This window comes from Leptosomus discolor, chromosome Z (assembly GCF_034619465.1).
Source record: "Leptosomus discolor isolate bLepDis1 chromosome Z, bLepDis1.hap2, whole genome shotgun sequence".
Lineage (NCBI taxonomy): Eukaryota > Metazoa > Chordata > Aves > Leptosomiformes > Leptosomidae > Leptosomus > Leptosomus discolor.
The window spans coordinates 15,898,942-15,917,864 of record NC_141419.1 but is presented as its reverse complement, the minus strand read 5'-3'; the positions used below and the strand labels follow the sequence as shown (position 1 = coordinate 15,917,864).

The following is an 18,923-nucleotide window of genomic DNA, read 5'->3' as shown; positions in this document are numbered from 1 at the left end:
CCTTGCTTGCTGACTAGAGTGAGTTTTGAATTTGCTGTTAGACCCCAGAAAGTAATTTCTGCCATGTGTCTTTATACTGGTTCCCTGTAAATGGGATGAAGGTGGAAGAGGGATTGAGAAGTTCTAGGTAATGAAGAGAACTGAGTGATCTGGTGCAGAGATGTTGAGCGATAAGAGCTCCTGAATCACATTGGACCGAATAACCAGATGGTTTTATGTGTGGGCAGGTCTCTTACTGGTCCCTCTGCTTGTGAAATAGCTGGCTTACTAATGGGTGCATTTAAGGCATCTGTGGAAATTAAGGTGGAATACTTTCTCACCTATTTTCATCTAAGTTGGGAGAATTCCATTTTGCTACCTGCCTGTAAGTTAGTATGCAAGCTATGCAAAATAAGGTTGTAAATGACCAACCTTGTGAAATAAGGGGGTTTCTCCTCTCCCGACTAGGTATTACTATTATTACTACTACATTCTGAAAGCAGCAAAAGCTCTACTGAAATTGTGTGTTCTAGGGAACATACCGTGGACAGTGTCCTTCGTGTGAGAAATTCCATCGAAGAATATGACACTTATGTGAATAGCATTTTCTTGTGAAAACACAAAGTTGTTACAATGACAATTATGGGTGAGACTTCTTAAAAGAAGGGCAAAAATGCTTTGGGAGTGTGATGAATGAGAAGGGACACTTCCCTTGTTCTTTTGGAAAGGTGAGGACATAAGCTAGAGTCAGTGCACAATCTGCATTCTTCTAAAGAAGTGGTGGCAGTTTCAGATTTGGTATCCAATGCTGGTGTCCAAGAAAAATTTTAGATGAAAAACTGCAAGGGAAAAACAACTACAGACACGCCACTACAGTCACACCATAGTATTTGACTGTAGAAGCTGCTTAGTGAATGATATGCTGTTGTTTTGTATGTGGGAGCTTAAAAACACTAACTTACCATAAGTGTCATGAAAGTTATTGCTTTGGTACACAGGGGAATATGTTAAGGATACAGTTTCAACTTCAATCCATGTTTCACAACTAATAGCTTAAAACACGTCTTTCTAGGCTGGCAATGCTTTGGGCTGTGTTTAAGAAGTTGTATTTTTTTTAAAAAAAAATTAGGTACCTATTTTATGTAAAAGAGTTTCTGAACATTTTTGGTTTTTGTTCTGATTTTCAGCATTACTTTACTGTTCTTTTTGGCCATGAAGGGCAGAAGCCACTGGAGCTCCGTTGCGAGGATGAAGTTGATGGAGATGAATGGGTAGAAGCTATTCACCAGGCTAGGTATGAAACCTGATTTTTAATCCTCAGCTCCATTTTATTGTAAATTAAATTGGTAATAATTTGAAAATTTAATTCTCTAAACAGAAATAGATGTTACAGTGCATTAGACGTGTATTAATTGTAATTCATAGATATGTTGTAGGAAAAAATGCCTTTATCATTCATGCTTGTATCCCTGTATTGTATCATTCATGAGTGATTGTATTCAGTTGAAATCAGTTCAAGAAGAATACTCTTTTACAGGAAACAATCCCTAGGAATAGTCCACTGTTAGAGGCAAAGTGTGTTATGTGAATGAAGAAATAAATGATATGCCAAATGAATAAATGAGTGTTTCTTAAAAAAGCTCTTATGTAGAAATAAATGTAAGGAAGAGAAGGTCAAACCATTATGATGATACAGTGCAGCAGATAAAATTTTGATTTCAAAACCGAAGTCCTGAACAATCAGTCTTACTAAAAGGGATGTGGTAGGACTTCCAGCCATACAGTGGTCTTTCCCTGAGAAATGGTCTGAGTGGTGAATGGACAAGGTTTACAGTATAATCTAAATGAAAATCATCTAACTGAAGGTTTGTGGAGGCAAATATCTTTGCTGAAATGCACTTTCTCCAGCCTCCTCTCATAGACAGCTCAGCTAATCTACAGTGCCATGGTAACACACAAGCAACCAGGCATTTTCTGAGTTGCTTAGGACATAAGCTGTGTAAACAGAAGTGATTTTGCTTTATAACTAAAAAGGAACACCATCCAGCTAGTAGTTTTTCATTTAGAACTTCTGAAATGAGGCCCTGAAGCTGCAGGTCTTGTGTCACCTAGGCGTCCACTCTTTGGGTCTGCATCCTCTTCTTAGTGTTGGTACTTAACTGAACGGGCTCTTGTCCTTTCTTGTGACGCATCTGCTGCGTTGTGATGTTAGGTGAACCACATTTTGCATGGTAGCCCTCCAGGTGAACACATTAGTTTAGGTGCTGAAAAGCTCTGAGGCTTTGAACTCTCAGCCCATTCCGGGAGAGCATGTCCACCAGCAGGCAGTCCCATATTGATGAGTGTCATGGTTTGAGCCTACCCAACTGGCTCCAAAAGCAGCCTGCAGCTGCTCGCTTACCCCTACGCTGTCTCCTGAGGGATGGGGAGGAGAAAATACAACCAAAAGGGCTTGAGGATTGAGACAAAGGACAGGGAGGGCTCACTCACCAGTTATGGTCACAGGCAAAACACGGACTCAACTTGGGGATAACAACATACATTTAATACAAACAACCACCACCATCAAGGAGAATGAGAGATACAACTATGTCTTAAATACAACAGACCTTCCCCCCGCCCTGCCCCATCCCGGGTCTTCCCGGGCTCAGCTCTGCTATCTCTCCCCCCGCCCCCAGCAGCGCAGGGGCAGGGAATGGGGGTCACAGTCAGTCTGGCACAAGGTGCCTGCTCCTTCATCCTCAGACAGTGAGGCCCTCGCAGCCCTCCCCTGCCCCACTGTGGGGTCCCTCTCATGGCAGACAGCCCTCCTCCAACTGCCTCAACGTGAGTCCTTCCCATGGGGCTGCAGCTCCCCACAAACCGCCCCAGCGCAGGTCCCTCCCGGGGCTGCCGCCCTCCCAGCAATGGGCTGCTCCAGCGCGGTCAGAGTCGTGGTCTGCTTCGGGCCCGGTCCCTGCTTCTCTGGCCTGAGGTCCTCTGCAGGCTGCAGGGCAACCTCTGGGCCACCGCTGGGCTCCAGGGACTGCAGGGGCTCAGCCACCTCCCCACCGCGGGCCTCAGGGGAACCTCTGCTCTGGCACATCTCCCCCTCTCCTTCCTCACGGACCTGGGTGTCTGCAGGGCTGTCTCTCTCCCATCCCCCTTCCTCACCCACACAAACAGAACAAAGAGATGGAATCAGTCGCTTCTTTCACTCTTAAATAGTTACTCCCAGAGGCACCATTGGTCTGGTCTTGCCCGGAGATGGGTCCGAAATTGGAGCCGGGGGAGCTTCTCGAAGCTCTTACAGGAGCACCTCTGTAGCCCCCTCCCCCGGTACCAAAACCACGCCAAAACCTCACCAGACACCAAACCGCGAGACACCAAATGACCACACTGAGAGAGGAGGAGAGGAGGCAGATCTTCACCTTGTCTCTGGATCTGGGTCAGTTTCTTCTGTGGAGTGTGACTGAAAGCAAGTGAAGAAAGGAGCATGGTTTTTTGCCTTTTGGTAAGGGCATTCAGGGGAAGCAGGACTCTACAGTTCTCTGTTCTCGGGTTAATTTTCTTCTTGTCCATTGCCTGGTGAAAAAGGCATGTAAGCAAGAAGAGCTTCATAACAGTGAGTTAAAATTTCTCTCTGGGTAGTTCAATCCATAAATGTATCACACATGATTTTTCAAGGCAGAACTTAACAGAAAATTAGCCAATGTTAAACAACAGTTTGAACACAGTTGAAAATACTGAGAACTTAAACTTGCTAAGAAGTTAGTCGTGATTCAAGGTCAGGGTGGTTGAATTTTGACTCCACCAGAAAGTTATCACTGCAGCCTTCAGAAGACAACTGGGTCTCTGTTGTAAGCAAGATCAGTCTTTTTAGCTCTGTCCCTTTTGCTGTTTGACTTTTTCCCCTTTGTTTGTGTCTATCTGAATGACAGTCCTAATAATATCAATCTATGGACACCACTGTGAGGGGTATTCTCAGGCCCTAAGTCATGGTGCAGTCAACACACTTGAGGGATGGATGGGGTGCCATCCAATGGGACCTGGACAAGCTGGAGAGGTGGGCCCGTGTGAATCTCATGAGGTTCAACATGGCCAAGTGCAAGGTCCTGCACCTGGGCCAGGGTAATCCTCATAATCAGTACAAGCTGGGGGATGATGTGATAGAGAGCAGTCCTGCCGAGAAGGACTTGAGGGTACTGATGGATGAAAAGCTGGATATGAGCCAACAATGTGCGCTTGCAGCCCAGAAGGCCAATCACATCCTGGGCTGTATCAAGAGAAGTGTGGCCAGCAGATCAAGAGAGGTGATTCTGCCCCTCTGCTCTGCTCTGGTGAGACCCCCCCCTGGAGTGCTGTATCAAGCTCTAGAGCCCTCAGTACAAGAAGGACATCAGCCTGTTGGAGCGGGTCCAGAGGAGAGCCACAAAGATGAACAGGGGGCTGGAGCACCTCCCCTATGAGGACAGACTGAGAGAGTTGGGGTTGTTCAGCCTGGAGAAGAGAAGGCTCCGGGGAAACCTTATAGCAGCCTTCCAGTACCTGAGGGGGGCCTACAGGAAAGCTGGGGAGGGACTATTTACAAGGGCACATAGCGATAGGATGAGGGGCAATGGTTTTAAACTGGAAACAGGTAGATTTAGATTGGATATTAGGAAGAAGTTCTTTACCATAAGGGTGGTAAAGCACTGGAACAGTTTGCCCAGAGAGGTGGTGGAGGCCCCATCCCTGGAAACATTCAAGGTCAGGTTTGATGGGGCTCTGAGCAACCTGATCTAGCTAAAGATGTCCCTGCTTACTGCAGGGGAGTTGGACTAGATGACCTTTGGGTCTCCCTTCCAGACCAATGAGTCTATGATTCTCTGGTTTGGAGGATTTTCTTAACCTGCTTTTCTGCATAGGTCTCTACATTTCTTGGGGAAATTTTCCAGGGACTTGGACATGGCTTTTCTGGTTCTAGTATCCTGTTCTTGAACAAAATATCAACAAGTGACAAAAAAACTTCCGAAATTTAGTTTCTAAACACAGAATGTTGTATGCTGTTGTGGTTACCTCATTGTTCTGATTCTTTTCTACTGCACTGGAAGCTGCTTTACATTGTGTCTAGCAAAACAACTTGGAGTTGCAGAAGTTACTTAACCATTGGGTCTTTTACCAAAGATACATAACAAAGAAGTGAAAATAATAGTTTTAGACTATTGCGTGAGAATTTTCTTGCCAACGTAATTAGACGAAATAGAATAGATTTGCTTCAGGGATTAAATTTTCCCTGCATCATGATTTAGACTTTTTCCCTTGAGTTCATCTGTATTTTTAACAAATAGGACAAACTTTGCTAACTTCTTCAGTGCCACTGTTCATCTGAAGCTAGCAGAAGACATTTCTGACCCTTCTCTCATGCTTTTGTTTTGAATTGCTAAGTGTCATTTTGTGTAGCCCTTTGAAGATCCTTTTTTTATAGTATCTCAGGTGTCTTCAGTAAAAATTTTAGGAAGTATTGAGAACATTCCCCCTTAGATTGAAAACAGGCCTGGGAACATCCTGTTCTGTGTGAACATGTTGGCATTTGTGAAATTGAAATATTTAATTGCTTTCCAGAGGGTCTCGTCTTCATGTGTAGCTATGGTAATCACTGTTTTAGCTGAGACAAAGTAGTTGAGGTGTTTTTCTTTTTCTTTCTTTTTTTTTTTCTTTTGCCAAATAAGTGTGTCCAGCCATCAAAATCTCTTCCATGTTTTATTTATTTTTCAAATTATAAACAGGCTGTTTAAAAAAGAACACAATCGTACTGCACCCTATGTCCCACTTTGGATAAATAGGTATTTTATTTGGATGCAAATTCATAATTTTCTGCTGTGGCATTGTCTGTTGTTTCTTGGAGGATTTCACTGTGGGTGGGATGCTATTGCTTATCATTTGGGGGGTACCATGCACACTCTTCAAGAGTTCCCAGACTCTTGCATGCTGCAGCTAGATGCTGCATTGCTTATGTTCATGTCTATAGTGCCCTCTCCTCATCTGGCAGTTTGTTTGGCTTGTCAGCTTGCAATGGGAGGTGCAATTCAGTATGTTTTAATGGGACTCCATTATGAGCGCCACATGCATACCTACTTTTCATCTCTTCCCATTTTATTTGAATTCTCAGTGTTTTGAGTTGTCAGTAATATCCAGGGTGGCAAAGTAAGGTTTGCTTCTTCTGAGCTACATTTTTTGGTCTGAAGGAGTTATTCCTGGCAAATCCTAATTCGTCTGTCAGCGACTGCATGTGGAAGTCCTGTTTTGGGCTTATGAAAAAATCTGTTTCACCCTTAATACACTAAGGCAGACTCTTCACCCTCTCTTACAAATTCTTCTATGTTTTTAGGGTTTATTTGCATTTGACTCAAAAACTTTTATGCTTCCTTTCTTTATATGGATGCAGTACTCATCAAATTTCTCAGTCTTTTCTACTTTAGCTTATTGGAAAGTCTTATGTGCTTCAGGCTTTAGTTTTCATGTATGCTTTAGTCCTGCATAAGCCCACATTGCTGCTGAAGGAAGCAGCTGTCATTCATTCCCACACCTTTACCACCCTTTCTCTCATGCAGGCACAAGTGTGAACTTAATTGGGAAACTGATTTGCACTAAAAGGAATTGTGTTCTGTTTATTTTTTTGCCAGCTTAGTTTTAATCCGTGTCATTCCTTCGGGTCTGTTGACTGCACATCCATGCAACACACCTGTGTTCACTGCACAAGGGAGAGGGAAGTATATGGGTGGGATGTGGGAGAGCATGAGTGCTATGTGGGGTAGGAAAGGAGGAGTGCTTCCTTCAGCTAAGTTGCTGTTTAAAGTGTAAAAGGAACTATTGCCCTCCAACTGCCAATTTACAAAGAAAACTAAAAAAAAAAAGGCTTGCTCTCAGATTTGTTGGCACACTTTGCTTGCTAATGCAGGGTGTATTTCATGTAGTATTTTGCAGGCAGCTGTAAGCTCAGTATGGTAGCTCAGAGATGCCTAGAAGCTCAGAGCAAATGCCTTGCTATTAATGCCTTGCTGTTGGAGAAACTGTATTAGCTGAGGCTGGGTGCTATAATAACCACAATTTTGTAGTTTCCAGTTGGCTGGTAATGAGGCAGAGAGTAACACTTAAAACATGGGCAAGGCAATCTCATATCTGCCTTCCAAATAACGTCTAGCTAGATCCACAGAACAAAGTGGTAGGCGTTGCCAGAGCTGGTAGCTTGATAGGGGTGAGGCTGCTGCTGCTCCCTGTACGCAGGTTGAACCAAAAGTGAGCCTGGGCACGTAATGCCAGTGCAAATGAATTGTACACACGTATGTACATACAAACACAGCTGGCCGCATGGATCAGCACAGACAGAAACATTCAGTACTCATGCAGGCACAGACAACACCAGCAGCCTCATCCTTTTTGCCTCCCTGACTGATCAGGATGAAGGTATGTTAGTGGAAAATGCATACAATGCATATATATAGTATGGGTCCCCCCAATAAATAGCCTATCCATGCAGTCTACCCAGGACCTCTGTCTCTCCAGTTGCTGGTACGTGCGAGTACAAGCCTTCTTGTGCCCGCAGACCCTCTCCAGTTGCTGGTACTCAGTCCCTATCACTCACAGATATGCATGCATCTCCCACTTCCCAGCACACTGTGGATCCCCCAGTAGCTGCTCTGAGACATGGCCCTGGAGCCCATGTGCTTCTAGTTACCTCACACACCCATATGAACCATGGATCCTCCATTAATTGGTGCACAGGTCCCCCCAACCCTCCACACATGAACACACGTAGAGACCCAAACACTATGGATATCTCTGGTAACTGCCCTGCATACTCAGTCTAGCTGGTAACTAGCCCTTGGATGTTCTTGTCTCCAGCTGTCACAGGCACACACACACACACGCACGAATGAGTTTCAACCATCTGATAGCTGGGTCGGATCTTCGGTGCCCTCCAGTAACCGAATCAGAGAGTCTCTGATAATCCAACCTAGACTTACTGCATCTTCAACACCTGGCTTGCCAGCTATTAATCCTGCTCACCATCTAGCCAGGCTTGACAGTGGCTGGTGATCAGACACTGATATACACACCCAGACGATATGCACACACTTCCACCTCTCCAGCAAGTTACTGGCACTTCACGTGCACAGGCACCTGTGGTCCCTGGGTCCCAATTCCAGTAGCTGGCACTTAATGCTCCATGGATGCATATACAGAGTCCCCTCACCAAGGAAGGTAATTAGAAATAGAGTTAATGAGAAGACGGGATGGACTGTGCTAATCAGGTGCAGAGCATGGCCAGAGAAGTATACTGATAAACTTGGTTACATGTGACTGTTTATCCTGTTTTATCCCTTTATCTCTGTGTTTTCCTAAGCTTGCTCCTCCTCAAGCCTACGTGATCCTTCCCTTTTTCTGCCTTTGGTTCCTCCCTTAAACATCCCATAACAAGCCTTGTACGATCCCAAAATGTTCTTCCTTGTATCCCATAAGTTTCACACCCCTGTAGTCGGTAACCCTTCTCAGCCTGGAAGCCTTTCCACTGACTCATCTTGATAGGTTTCACCTGCTGGCGGATGAGGCTGGTGGCTGTCCTGTCACAGCCTTGGGAGGAGCTGGGGTGGGGTAGGGGGCTTGTTTCTCTGACTGGGTTATTGGGATTCCCTGCTTGTCACAGTGGCCCTTCCTGTTTGTGGAGATGGGCTTTTCAGGGGCTGATCTTGTGATAGCCTTGTCAGCGGCCAGGTCAGGGGACTTGTTTGTGTTGATTAGGTTATTTGGTTTACAGCAGCTGCTATTGTTCCTCTGTGCTCCTTTGTGTTGGTTAAGATCAGCTTTTTATCACACACCCTAATATTGCCTAGCAGAGGTGACTGTACCTCCTGTGCTCCTTGCACAGCACTTCATAGAAATATGTTTTATCCCCTCAAGGACTATGTTCCTGGAGCAGACATCTCAGTGCTGCTGCAAAGGGCTCCTTAGGCTCTTCAAGGGGACTTGTAGATCTTGTCAGACAGCACTTCAGCTAGCTTAGACACAAAACTTCAGGCAATGATGGTTATACTGGTAATTATGGCTGTCCAGAAGATTGCTGTGGTAGTTGTTTTCTAAGGGAACATTTGAAATCCCACCAATTACAGTCTCTGGAGATAGCTACAAGTTCATAATAGCTCTGTGAAGCCTCAGCTCATGCAGTGGGGAGTATCCCTTCCACTGTATTTGGTCTGAACTTCATGGCTGCTGTTGAATTCTGTCTCAGTTTTGCATAATGGGGTAAGGTGCCTTTCTGCTCCAGTTTGTTTGTAGATGAATTCCTATAGTCAGATTTTCCTGGATAGAGGAGTGCCAGGGCAATTGGAACAGCTGGTTTCAGTGCGAGTTATGAGTCTGGTGAGTAACACATTGGCTAATGAAATGTTTGCAGGATGGTCTTGTTCTAACACAAGAGTGTGGCATTCCCCTCACCACATACCCACTCTCCTAGAGTAACTCATTCTTCAAATGACATGGTTTGAGTGCATGCAACCTTCTGTGGTTATTGGGGCCACCCTTCTGAAAGACTCTCTATTCCAGTTTGTGTTTCCCTGTCTCAATTAAAAGGATCTTGTACTAAAAATCATTTGGGGTGTGGACTTCTTATGCTTCCCCATGTATCACACAGTCCTGTACCCACCCACCCACCCTCCAATCCCAGTTGCTGTAGTTGTTCACCAGTTCAAGTGCCATTTCCCACCTGTTTGACTAGAAATCAGCAGACACCTCTTCTACCACCTTTCGAAGCAGTTGTCCGTGCATGTTTGAAAGCTCATCTTAATTTTGTATCTTCTGGTAAGCCTCAGCCCTGTAACCCTCGCAGCCATAGGTGTCCTTTGATATTGCATGTCATACATGAGTTCGTTAAAAGTTGATGGTACTTGTGTACAGGTGGCTGGCCAAGCCACCTTGGTTAGAGTCGTAGCAACGGATTGCATAAGTGCTATTGCAAGTTTTACTGTTTCCATCCCTCGTGTGGCTGTTATTGTGTCACTAGACATTAAAACCTGTCTGGAGGCTATTCCTTCTCGGTTAAGGAGTTGTATAGCTGCTTGAAGGTGGTTAGTATGGGCAGATGTAGGCAATTTCTTTTGCCTTCCAGACCCCCAGAGCCACGTTGCCTGGTTTTCATAAAGAGTTGATTAGGCTGTGCATTTTGCATTTCAAAAGTGCGATATACAGGTTAGCACTTCAAGCATGATGGTCTTTAACTCATACATACAGAGAGATGAATGAAAATGGCTGTTGGAAATACATGAAGTTTATTCCAAAATCCTGTAATTTTCCTTTCCCAGAACAAGTAGCAGTTTAAGAAGCAAAATGGTAGCCTATTCTAAGTTAGTGTAGGTGTACATAAGGTTTTCTAATTAGCTCCTCTTCATACTGCTAATGGTGGGAGTGAAGGGAATCTTGTTTGTTTTCCAGGCTGAGACTGACATTTTAGACAGCCAAAGCCACTAACTAGGCAAAATATTGTAAGTACATCTCAAAAGAACAAAAACTTTTCAGTCTTCCATAGCAAAGTTCTTGTTCCCTAGTAAAGCAAGACTATGGGAGTCTGGCTTAATGCATTTAAAGAAGCTGAAAAATCTAGATGAAGTTTCTTCCCCTAAAGGGGTAAAATATAAATAAAAAAAATGGAAGAAAAACATTGTATATAATAGTATCTTGAGTCTTACATCAGCTCTGACTGCAGCTGCTGTTCACCCTTTGTGTTTCTGTGCCCTACTATTTTCTTCAGCCTTGAATAAAAGCAGAGCCAAATTTGTCAAATTCTATATTTGAAAAAAATTGGTAGTAAAATATAAGAAAATTTTGAAAAGGATAAATAGAAGAAAAGATCTTGTCGCCTATCTGAATCTGGTTTTAGGTAGAAAAGATTACATTTCATATTAAATGTAAATCAAGGTTGTGCTGCAGGCATTAAGGAATGTATTTCCTTACATATGTTACATATATTTTTATGTTTGTAACGTCTCTTATCATTGTAAAACTAGTACTAACTGTGTTTCTAACTCAGACACTGTTTATCTTGTGCAAATGCCTTTTAAGGTGCAATGAGATTAAGTACTGTGGTTTCTGAAAAAAACAGGATTCTTGCAAAACAAAGAAGATTATTATTGAACAATTTTAAAGAGCTAAGTCTCATACTTTATTACTGTTTATTGCACAGTTAAGATATATGGATAGCTTCATGAAGATGGATGCTTTATGTATGTTGTTTTACTTGTTGGAAGAGATGTCCTGAGCTGCTTTTTTTTTTTTTTTTTTTTTTCCCATTTATTGTTTACTATTGCAGTATTTAAAATATAATAATAACTGCGATAGAATGAAATTCACTTCTTATTGTTTTTATAATATATTCAAGGAGGAAAAAGTTTTGCTTTATGATAGCTGTGGGAACTCACCAGAATTATTTTAAATCTAAGCTTGCTTTCCAGGTTAGGTATTGAGTTTGATAGCTATACTCAATATTGGCCCCCTCCGGTATATAACTGCATTAATACAGATTGAAATGGCAGTAAATATATACCAAAAAAGATTAACTGGAGAGGGTGCACATTATTACATTTTTAAAAGCCTTGTGGTGTTTAATAGCAAATGTTCCTTTTTTATATGAATGCTGTAACAAGTAGAAATAAATTTAAAAGGAAAAGAGATGCAATCCAAAAATTATTTCTGTTAAAACCTGTGCTAACTTGGCAGTGGAAAATGGTACGATGGTTGGCATTTTCAGTGATAGATCGTGAAACAGTAAGAGATCACTTGTCAAATATTTAGTGCTTCATTCTGCCATGTTTTGTGCAGTTTGGTCTTTATCTTGTAAAATCATTTAACTCTCAGAGGAACAAGCTTCCTGAAACCTAGGTAGAGAGGCAGTATGTGTCTGTAGATTTTGCTGAATCAAGGCCAGCAAGCAAGCACATTGTAGGACTCTGCATTTTCTGCACATTTAAATTATCTGTGTGAGAGAGACTGAATCACATGAAAGAACAGTCTAATGAAGATGTTGCATAGGAAGAAAGAGGGATTTCTCCTTTACCAAAGGTTGGCAACAGTACTTCCAGTGATGCTCATCTCTGCTCTCTGATGGAGACACCTAATTACACTAGAGATACTGTCCCTTTTGAGGAGAATACATATCAATGGCAGTTAGCTGCCCAAGAATTAAAAGAAAGATTGATATCATAGTTTCTGTTACTAGTTAGAATAACTGCATTTATTTGAGTAATCTCAGACTGGCCTAAATAATAAAATAGATGTTAGCAAAGTAAATAACAGTTAGGATGGGAATTCTTCCATAAAGAGATCTGACAGGTGGAGGGAATTAGAAACAGTTCTGGTGATCAACTGATGAAGTGTCAGGTGCTCCCCCCAAAAGATGGGAAAAAAACAGCCCTTAAAATAAATAAAATACATTGAATTAACAGAGCTCTTGGGCTTAGCCTGAGAATTAGACGCTTACAAAAAGATCAGTGCTGTTGTCTTGCTCTTGGTAACTGGATACTAGGAAACTGGGTACTGCTAGTGCCTGTGTCTGAAAAGGGTATTGAACACTATAAGTTTGGATGATTTCTGATCAAGCTATTCGTTATATATTAAGCCAAACAAACAGTTTTTCAGGTTTTGCAACATTTATTCTATCAATAGTTTATAAAAGGATATGAAAGACAATATTTGGCTATTTTTACTAGCATAAATATTTTCCCTTTCAGTTATTCAGATATTCTGATTGAAAGGGAGGTGTTAATGCAGAAGTACATTCATCTCGTCCAGATTGTAGAGACTGAAAAGATTGCAGCCAATCAGCTTCGACATCAGCTTGAAGATCAAGACACAGAAATTGAAAGACTTAAATCTGAGGTATGTGTCAGAGCCATCAGGCAATCATTGAATTGTAACATTTTGCTGTGTGTATTGCAATAATATTCAATATTTCTGTAATATTTGTGAAAATAACAGAACCCAGTAAGGTTAATATGTAATAGTTCCCCTATGAACTCTTGGCTAAGTGTTTTTCTTAGAAATGTTGGGGACAGTTAAACTGTTTGGATTACTACTTTGTCAGAGACTTTAACATGACACATTGCTTTGCAGTATGAGTGCCATTGATTGCATTATTTCTTACCGGTTTTCACTCGAGGAGTTTCATCCTTGGCACATTGTCTTTGGTTGTTACAGTATTGAGAACTGTTCCAAACCGCTGTATTTCACTGAATGTTAAAAATTTTTTTGCAGTCTTGAGCTGATGAAGTCTGAAAGGCACACTTGGTTTTGAGAGGAGAATCAGGTCTCTTCTGGTCCTTCTGCCATCTGGATGAATAGCCTTGCTGGTTTTCAGAGAACTGTTTTCATGTCCCTGTGACCAAATACGTGCTTGTCATTCTGTGCAGGTTTAACAGGCTTGAAGAAGGGGAAAGTACTTTTTCTGTAGCTAAGAGTTTCATTAACTTGAGAAAGCATTTAATGAATGGTTGTTTTCGTCAGATCATAGCTCTCAATAAAACAAAAGAAAGAATGCGACCTTATCAAGGCAACCAGGAAGATGAGGATCCAGATATTAAAAAAATTAAAAAGGTAAACGTGCAGTCTTCTTTGCGTAAGAGGAGGAGGGTGGGATGGGGGGTGTACTTCTGTATTTTAGTCTGTCTGGTTTTGTCTTCATTTATTTTCATTAAGTACAGTCAAATAGCAACATTTGTTTTGCCCCGCCCCTACTTAAACTTCTTAAATTACTTCAACTTCCTATGTTGCAGTGCCACATTCATCCCATAGTGTATTTGTTACTTAAGTATTCATTTTTACTTGCAAGGTATATGTTCGGTTTCTTAAAGAAGCTTGCACATTGCATTCAACTGCTTGTAAAGATTGAAATTAAGTCATGGGCTATGTCCTGTGGGAATAAAGTGTGTAGTGACTTTATACTCCTTTCTTATAAAAGTACTTATAAAGATGTAAGAGAATGACTTATATTCCGTCACTGCAGCTGGAATACAAATATTGAAACTGCAGAGAGCAGTCTTAGTTTAGGTTGTCAGCCAGTCTCTTTGATGGTGATTGTTCCAGCATACTATGGCCAGTGTTTTTAATAACAGGGACAGAATTGTCTCAATCTGTATGGCATTTACATGTGCAGCTTTTAGTAATATTGCATGAGGCTGGATATAACCAGCCTCAAGAACTATAGCCATCGCTAACTCCCAGAAATCCTAATGCATGAGCATGAATGGAATTCATACTTGAAGATGTGGTCCCATATGTGTCACCCTTTTTCTCAGAGTGTTCAGTCTCTTAAATTGCATAATATCCTTTATGGTGTGTGGACTTAGTTTCTGACATTTTCTGGGTCACGACTGAGCTGCTACCCTTGTGTGAATTTTCCTTTTCACTTAGATTAAACATTGTAATAGAAGCTGGAAATGTCTCTTTTAGTAGAAGAAGAGCTCTGATTCTGTATATAATTCACAGCATTCTACATCTGGATTGTTTTGACAATTTTTAAAAAAGTTTTTTATTCAGAGTAAACTGCTACCAGTGAGATTTTGCATTTCTTTTTCAAGATTAATGATCTTCACGTCAAGATCAGGCCAAAGACATACTTAAATTTTTTGTGACCAGATGTAGACCTTTTCTGTAATCTTTAATTCACTTGTAACTTCAATGGATATTACACTTAAGTAGAGTGACATAGAGGAATGCCGAAAATTTGCCTTTTCTGGGTAATAGTGCTGCTGGCTGAGGTGTCTGATACTAAGCAGTATATTGATACTTACCTTTAAATACACATGCTAAGTGGTATCTATTTAAAACAGAAGGCATAATCAGAATTATGTCACTAATGATATCAAGTCTGTCCTGAAATGTCTTACCTGTATTGTGCACTTTTGGGAGTATAAGAGAAATGTGTAAGGGAAGGTAAAAGGAGTTAACAAACTTGCACAGTGTGTAGCACAGTTGTGCTGATAGGAAAAGTATTTACAACATTGGAGCTTGCAGTAAAAGGTACCTTGATATGTATGTGATAGCTTTTCAACCTGTTTTCTGGCAACAGGTACAACCAAAGGATTGTGGGAATGTCATTAACAAAGAGAAATCTAAAAAGAATATAATTCAGGAGCAATTATAGATTAATGAGGGCAACAGACTTTTTTGGTTTTTAAACAGAGATATTTCATTTAAAGGGTTATTTCTGCAGTGAAGAGCTTCTGAGAAGTTGTGTGATGTTTTTTCTCATTCTTCCTTTCTGCTTGGTCCATTTTTTAGGTCCAGAGCTTTATGCGGGGCTGGTTATGTAGAAGAAAATGGAAGACTATTGTTCAAGATTATATTTGTTCTCCCCATGCAGAAAGTATGAGAAAAAGGAATCAGATAGTTTTTAACATGGTGGAGGCTGAGTCTGAATATGTGCATCAGCTTTATGTTCTTGTGAACTGTTTTCTGCGGCCCTTGAGGATGGCTGCAAGTTCAAAGAAGCCACCTATCAGTCATGATGATGTTAGTAGCATTTTCCTCAACAGGTATGGGCTTTATTGTTTGCTTTTTGGGGATTTCACTGACTGCTTCTTCCCGTTCTGCTTCAGTTTACAGTAGTGAGCTCTGGCATTTTTTTTTTTTGCTCTGATGTCAGTAATACTGCTGAGGTAGACTGTGTTGTCAGGAGTAAAGGCAAGGTGCTGTCGGTGATGCTGTTTGCAACCGGCTAGCCCTCTTTGCCTCCTTTCATTCTATTTCTTCCTCTGCTAGAGGAAGTAAAGGACAAATTGTGCCTCTTGGGCTAGTTCTTATAATTTTCTGTCACCTTTCCTGTTTCCTTTCCTCTTAAGAGAGCAAAATTTGACTTAGTGGCCTCATATGATCTGGATAAGACCCTGAGGATGAATACGTCAAATCTTCTATTTTCTGTTGTTCTGCCTAAGGAGCCTCCTTCCCTCTTTCTTGTCTTTTCATATCCTACAAAAAAGAAATGGTCTTTGCATTAAGCATGCAAGTACTATCATAATGAGTATGTACAAATAAGCCAGCAGGCATCTAAAATTTGATAAAGGATTTGGATTGCATCTAAGTCTTCCCCAAACTTCTAAGAAATAGGACGTGTTCCTTTAGTTATGAGGCAGGTTCCCCTTTCATAGCTCATTCATGATCACTGTTTATGGTTTCTTTTGCAACTGGGATGTCGCCTACTTCTGTTGACCTCATGAGCCAAAGTACAATATTAAGGTTCATGTTATAGAAAAGTTGTAAGCTTCAAATCTTAAACGGCAGCAAGCAAGAATGTAAATGACTATCGCTGGCTTGAGGTTTCCTGTATCTTACTGATCCTCTTAAACTATTGGATGCGTTGTCAGAGATATTTTGGAAAATGTATTAATTAAACTGGAACATATTATTTAATAGATGCTTTTGTTTAAAAGAATTCAACAGAATATACTTTCTACACCAAATACTGTATGTTTTGTAGAGATACTACACTAAAAAATTTAAACAATGTAATAAAAGGAAGCATTTACTTCCATAATAATAACAACTGTCTTCTGTTTTTTCTAGCAAAGTGGAAAATATACTAATAACCAGGAAGAGATGTTTCTCTGTTAATCAGAAAATAAAACCCGAATTGTCTTTTTGTTTGTTTAAATACTTGTTTTTCAGTGAAACAATCATGTTTCTTCATGAGATATTTCACCAAGGCTTAAAAGCAAGAATAGCTAATTGGCCTACCTTAATCCTAGGTAAGTTACCATGTTTTTCTCCAGGGGTACAATTTTTAGATTTATTTTTGAAATTACAGCAAGGTTAGGTTTTATTTTTTTAAACACAGGACTTTTTCAAAGTCCTTCTTGAATGGAATACGTTTCCAAAACTAATGCCGCAAGATCTGGTGGAGTGGGAGTGCTGTGTGGGCAGTAATGACTGTCTTGCAGTCTGTATATGTGAATGCCTCTGGCCTAAACATTGATTAGACCTGGGCCCCTGAATTTTTGGTGGTATTGTCTGACTATTAACTAATCAGAGCAACCGTGTTTTGGCAGGTGAAAAAAACCCAGTTTAACGTTTCTGAAATCTCAGTATATTGGAAACAGAACTGATTACAGTAATTCCCTTCTGTAGAACATAGTAGTTTCTTTAAAAATATTTTGAGAGATGGGTAGCTGGAAAAAAAAAGCGTTTCTTGACTTTTTCTAGCCGACTTATTTGACATTCTGCTGCCAATGCTGAACATATATCAAGAATTTGTTCGGAATCATCAGTATAGTCTTCAAGTACTGGCAAACTGTAAGCAAAACAGAGATTTTGACAAACTCTTGAAGCAATATGAAGCCAACCCAGCATGTGAGGGGCGTATGCTGGAAACTTTCCTTACTTACCCCATGTTTCAGGTAGTCTCTGTATATTTTTTGTGACTATTTGTTTTTAATGCTTGGTTAATTCGTTTTGTGTTACTGACATTACAGTTGATTGGAGAGTCATATTGCTTAACTAAAAATACTCTCAAGGAAATAAATTAGTTTTCATTTATTTTGGTGTTATACTGAAACTCTGCCTGTAGAGCTCTTTTCTCCAACTATACTGAATCATCCCTATTCAGAATCTTATGTATGTCGAAGGGGAATGTGGGATGAGGACTAGTTCCAAAAGAAAAAAATCAGAGAAACAATTACTTGACTTCTGCCTGTTACAGGGTTATGAAGCAGTCCAGAGGGGGAAAATATACCTGGTATAGCAAGTTAGAGCAGGCCCAAGCATTTTACTAGGATAACATTTTGAAAGTTTCCTCTGACTTTGTAGTCCAGTGACCTGGTCTTTAGAGAATGAAAAATATATTGCAAAAGTTTTGAAAACTGTATTATCTTTCTGATATTTGTCTGTATTAAATATTTGTGGCTTGTTGAAGAGATTTATGAAACACTAGTCTGGTGGTTTTGTGACTTTTACATTTAACCTAATATTTTACTCATCAAAAGGGTAGTGAACCCCACCTGTTCAGTTACTGGCAAACCAAGTAGAGTCAAAAAAAAAAAAATGGTGTCAGTGACACTTATGTTAGTGCTAGTTATTCATATTAGCCTACAGGGACATTAGCACCTGTAGCAATAATTTTTTTTAAAATTTGAGCTTGTATATTATAAAGTTTTGGGATTTTTTGGTTGAGCTGAAACAAGGTTATGGGATCTTAGAAGGGAGAGAGAGGATCCTATTCATATGTGATGGAGGATGTCATTGCTGATGACTTTTCACTTCAGCATAATAAGAAGTCATGTCTGTCTCCATTTCCTAAATAACTTTTATTCTGTAAAGACAAGTTATACTGCAGCATCACTTGGTTCTGGTTAAAAGGCCTGAAACTGCTTTAAGTAATAATAAAAGGAGAACCTTGTGCTACCCGGTAGCGTTTAATAGTCTAATACTGCATGGTCCTCCATGTCCATTAGTGCAATGTGAATTTTATCTAAATGCAAACAGGTCATCTGGCATTTTCAAAGCCACAAGAAATTTAGACGTGCATATCCTATTAAAATTAAGGGAAGGTATGTATGGACCTCCCAGAGAGCTGAGAAAGCTTTTTCTGTTGGCACTTGGGTAGCAACATGAAACAATGAAATTTAATGTCATATTTGTGTCTGCCTGATCTTTTCCTTAAAATGCAATAAATGTATCTAAAAAAAGGCTGAGGGAGCTGGGTCTCTTTAGCTTGGAGAAGAGGAGACTGAGGGGTGACCTCATTAATGTTTGTAGATACGTAAAGGGCGACTGTCAGAAGGGCGGAGCCAGGCTCTTCTCTGTGATGTCCAATGATAGGACAAGGGGCAGCAGGTGCAAGCTGGAGCACAGGAGGTTCCACATTAACATAAGGAAAAACTTTTTCACTGTGAGGGTGACAGAGCACTGGAACAGGCTGCCCAGAGAGGCTGTGGAGTCTCCTTCTC

At 40.8% G+C, this 18,923-nt stretch overlaps 1 protein-coding gene across 3 annotated transcripts in view; it reads left to right on the top strand.

The window, feature by feature from the left end:
- Positions 1 to 18,923, top strand: part of RASGRF2 (Ras protein specific guanine nucleotide releasing factor 2) — a 134,542-nt gene that overhangs the window by 42,421 nt on the left and 73,198 nt on the right. For all 3 annotated transcript variants that reach the window (XM_086479545.1, XM_086479544.1, XM_086479543.1), the window contains exons 2-7: positions 1,167 to 1,273; positions 12,717 to 12,864; positions 13,489 to 13,578; positions 15,265 to 15,518; positions 16,648 to 16,727; positions 17,182 to 17,375. In XM_086479545.1, the coding sequence (XP_086335671.1) occupies positions 1,167 to 1,273; positions 12,717 to 12,864; positions 13,489 to 13,578; positions 15,265 to 15,518; positions 16,648 to 16,727; positions 17,182 to 17,375 (873 nt within the window). The remainder of the gene's footprint in view (positions 1 to 1,166; positions 1,274 to 12,716; positions 12,865 to 13,488; positions 13,579 to 15,264; positions 15,519 to 16,647; positions 16,728 to 17,181; positions 17,376 to 18,923) is intronic.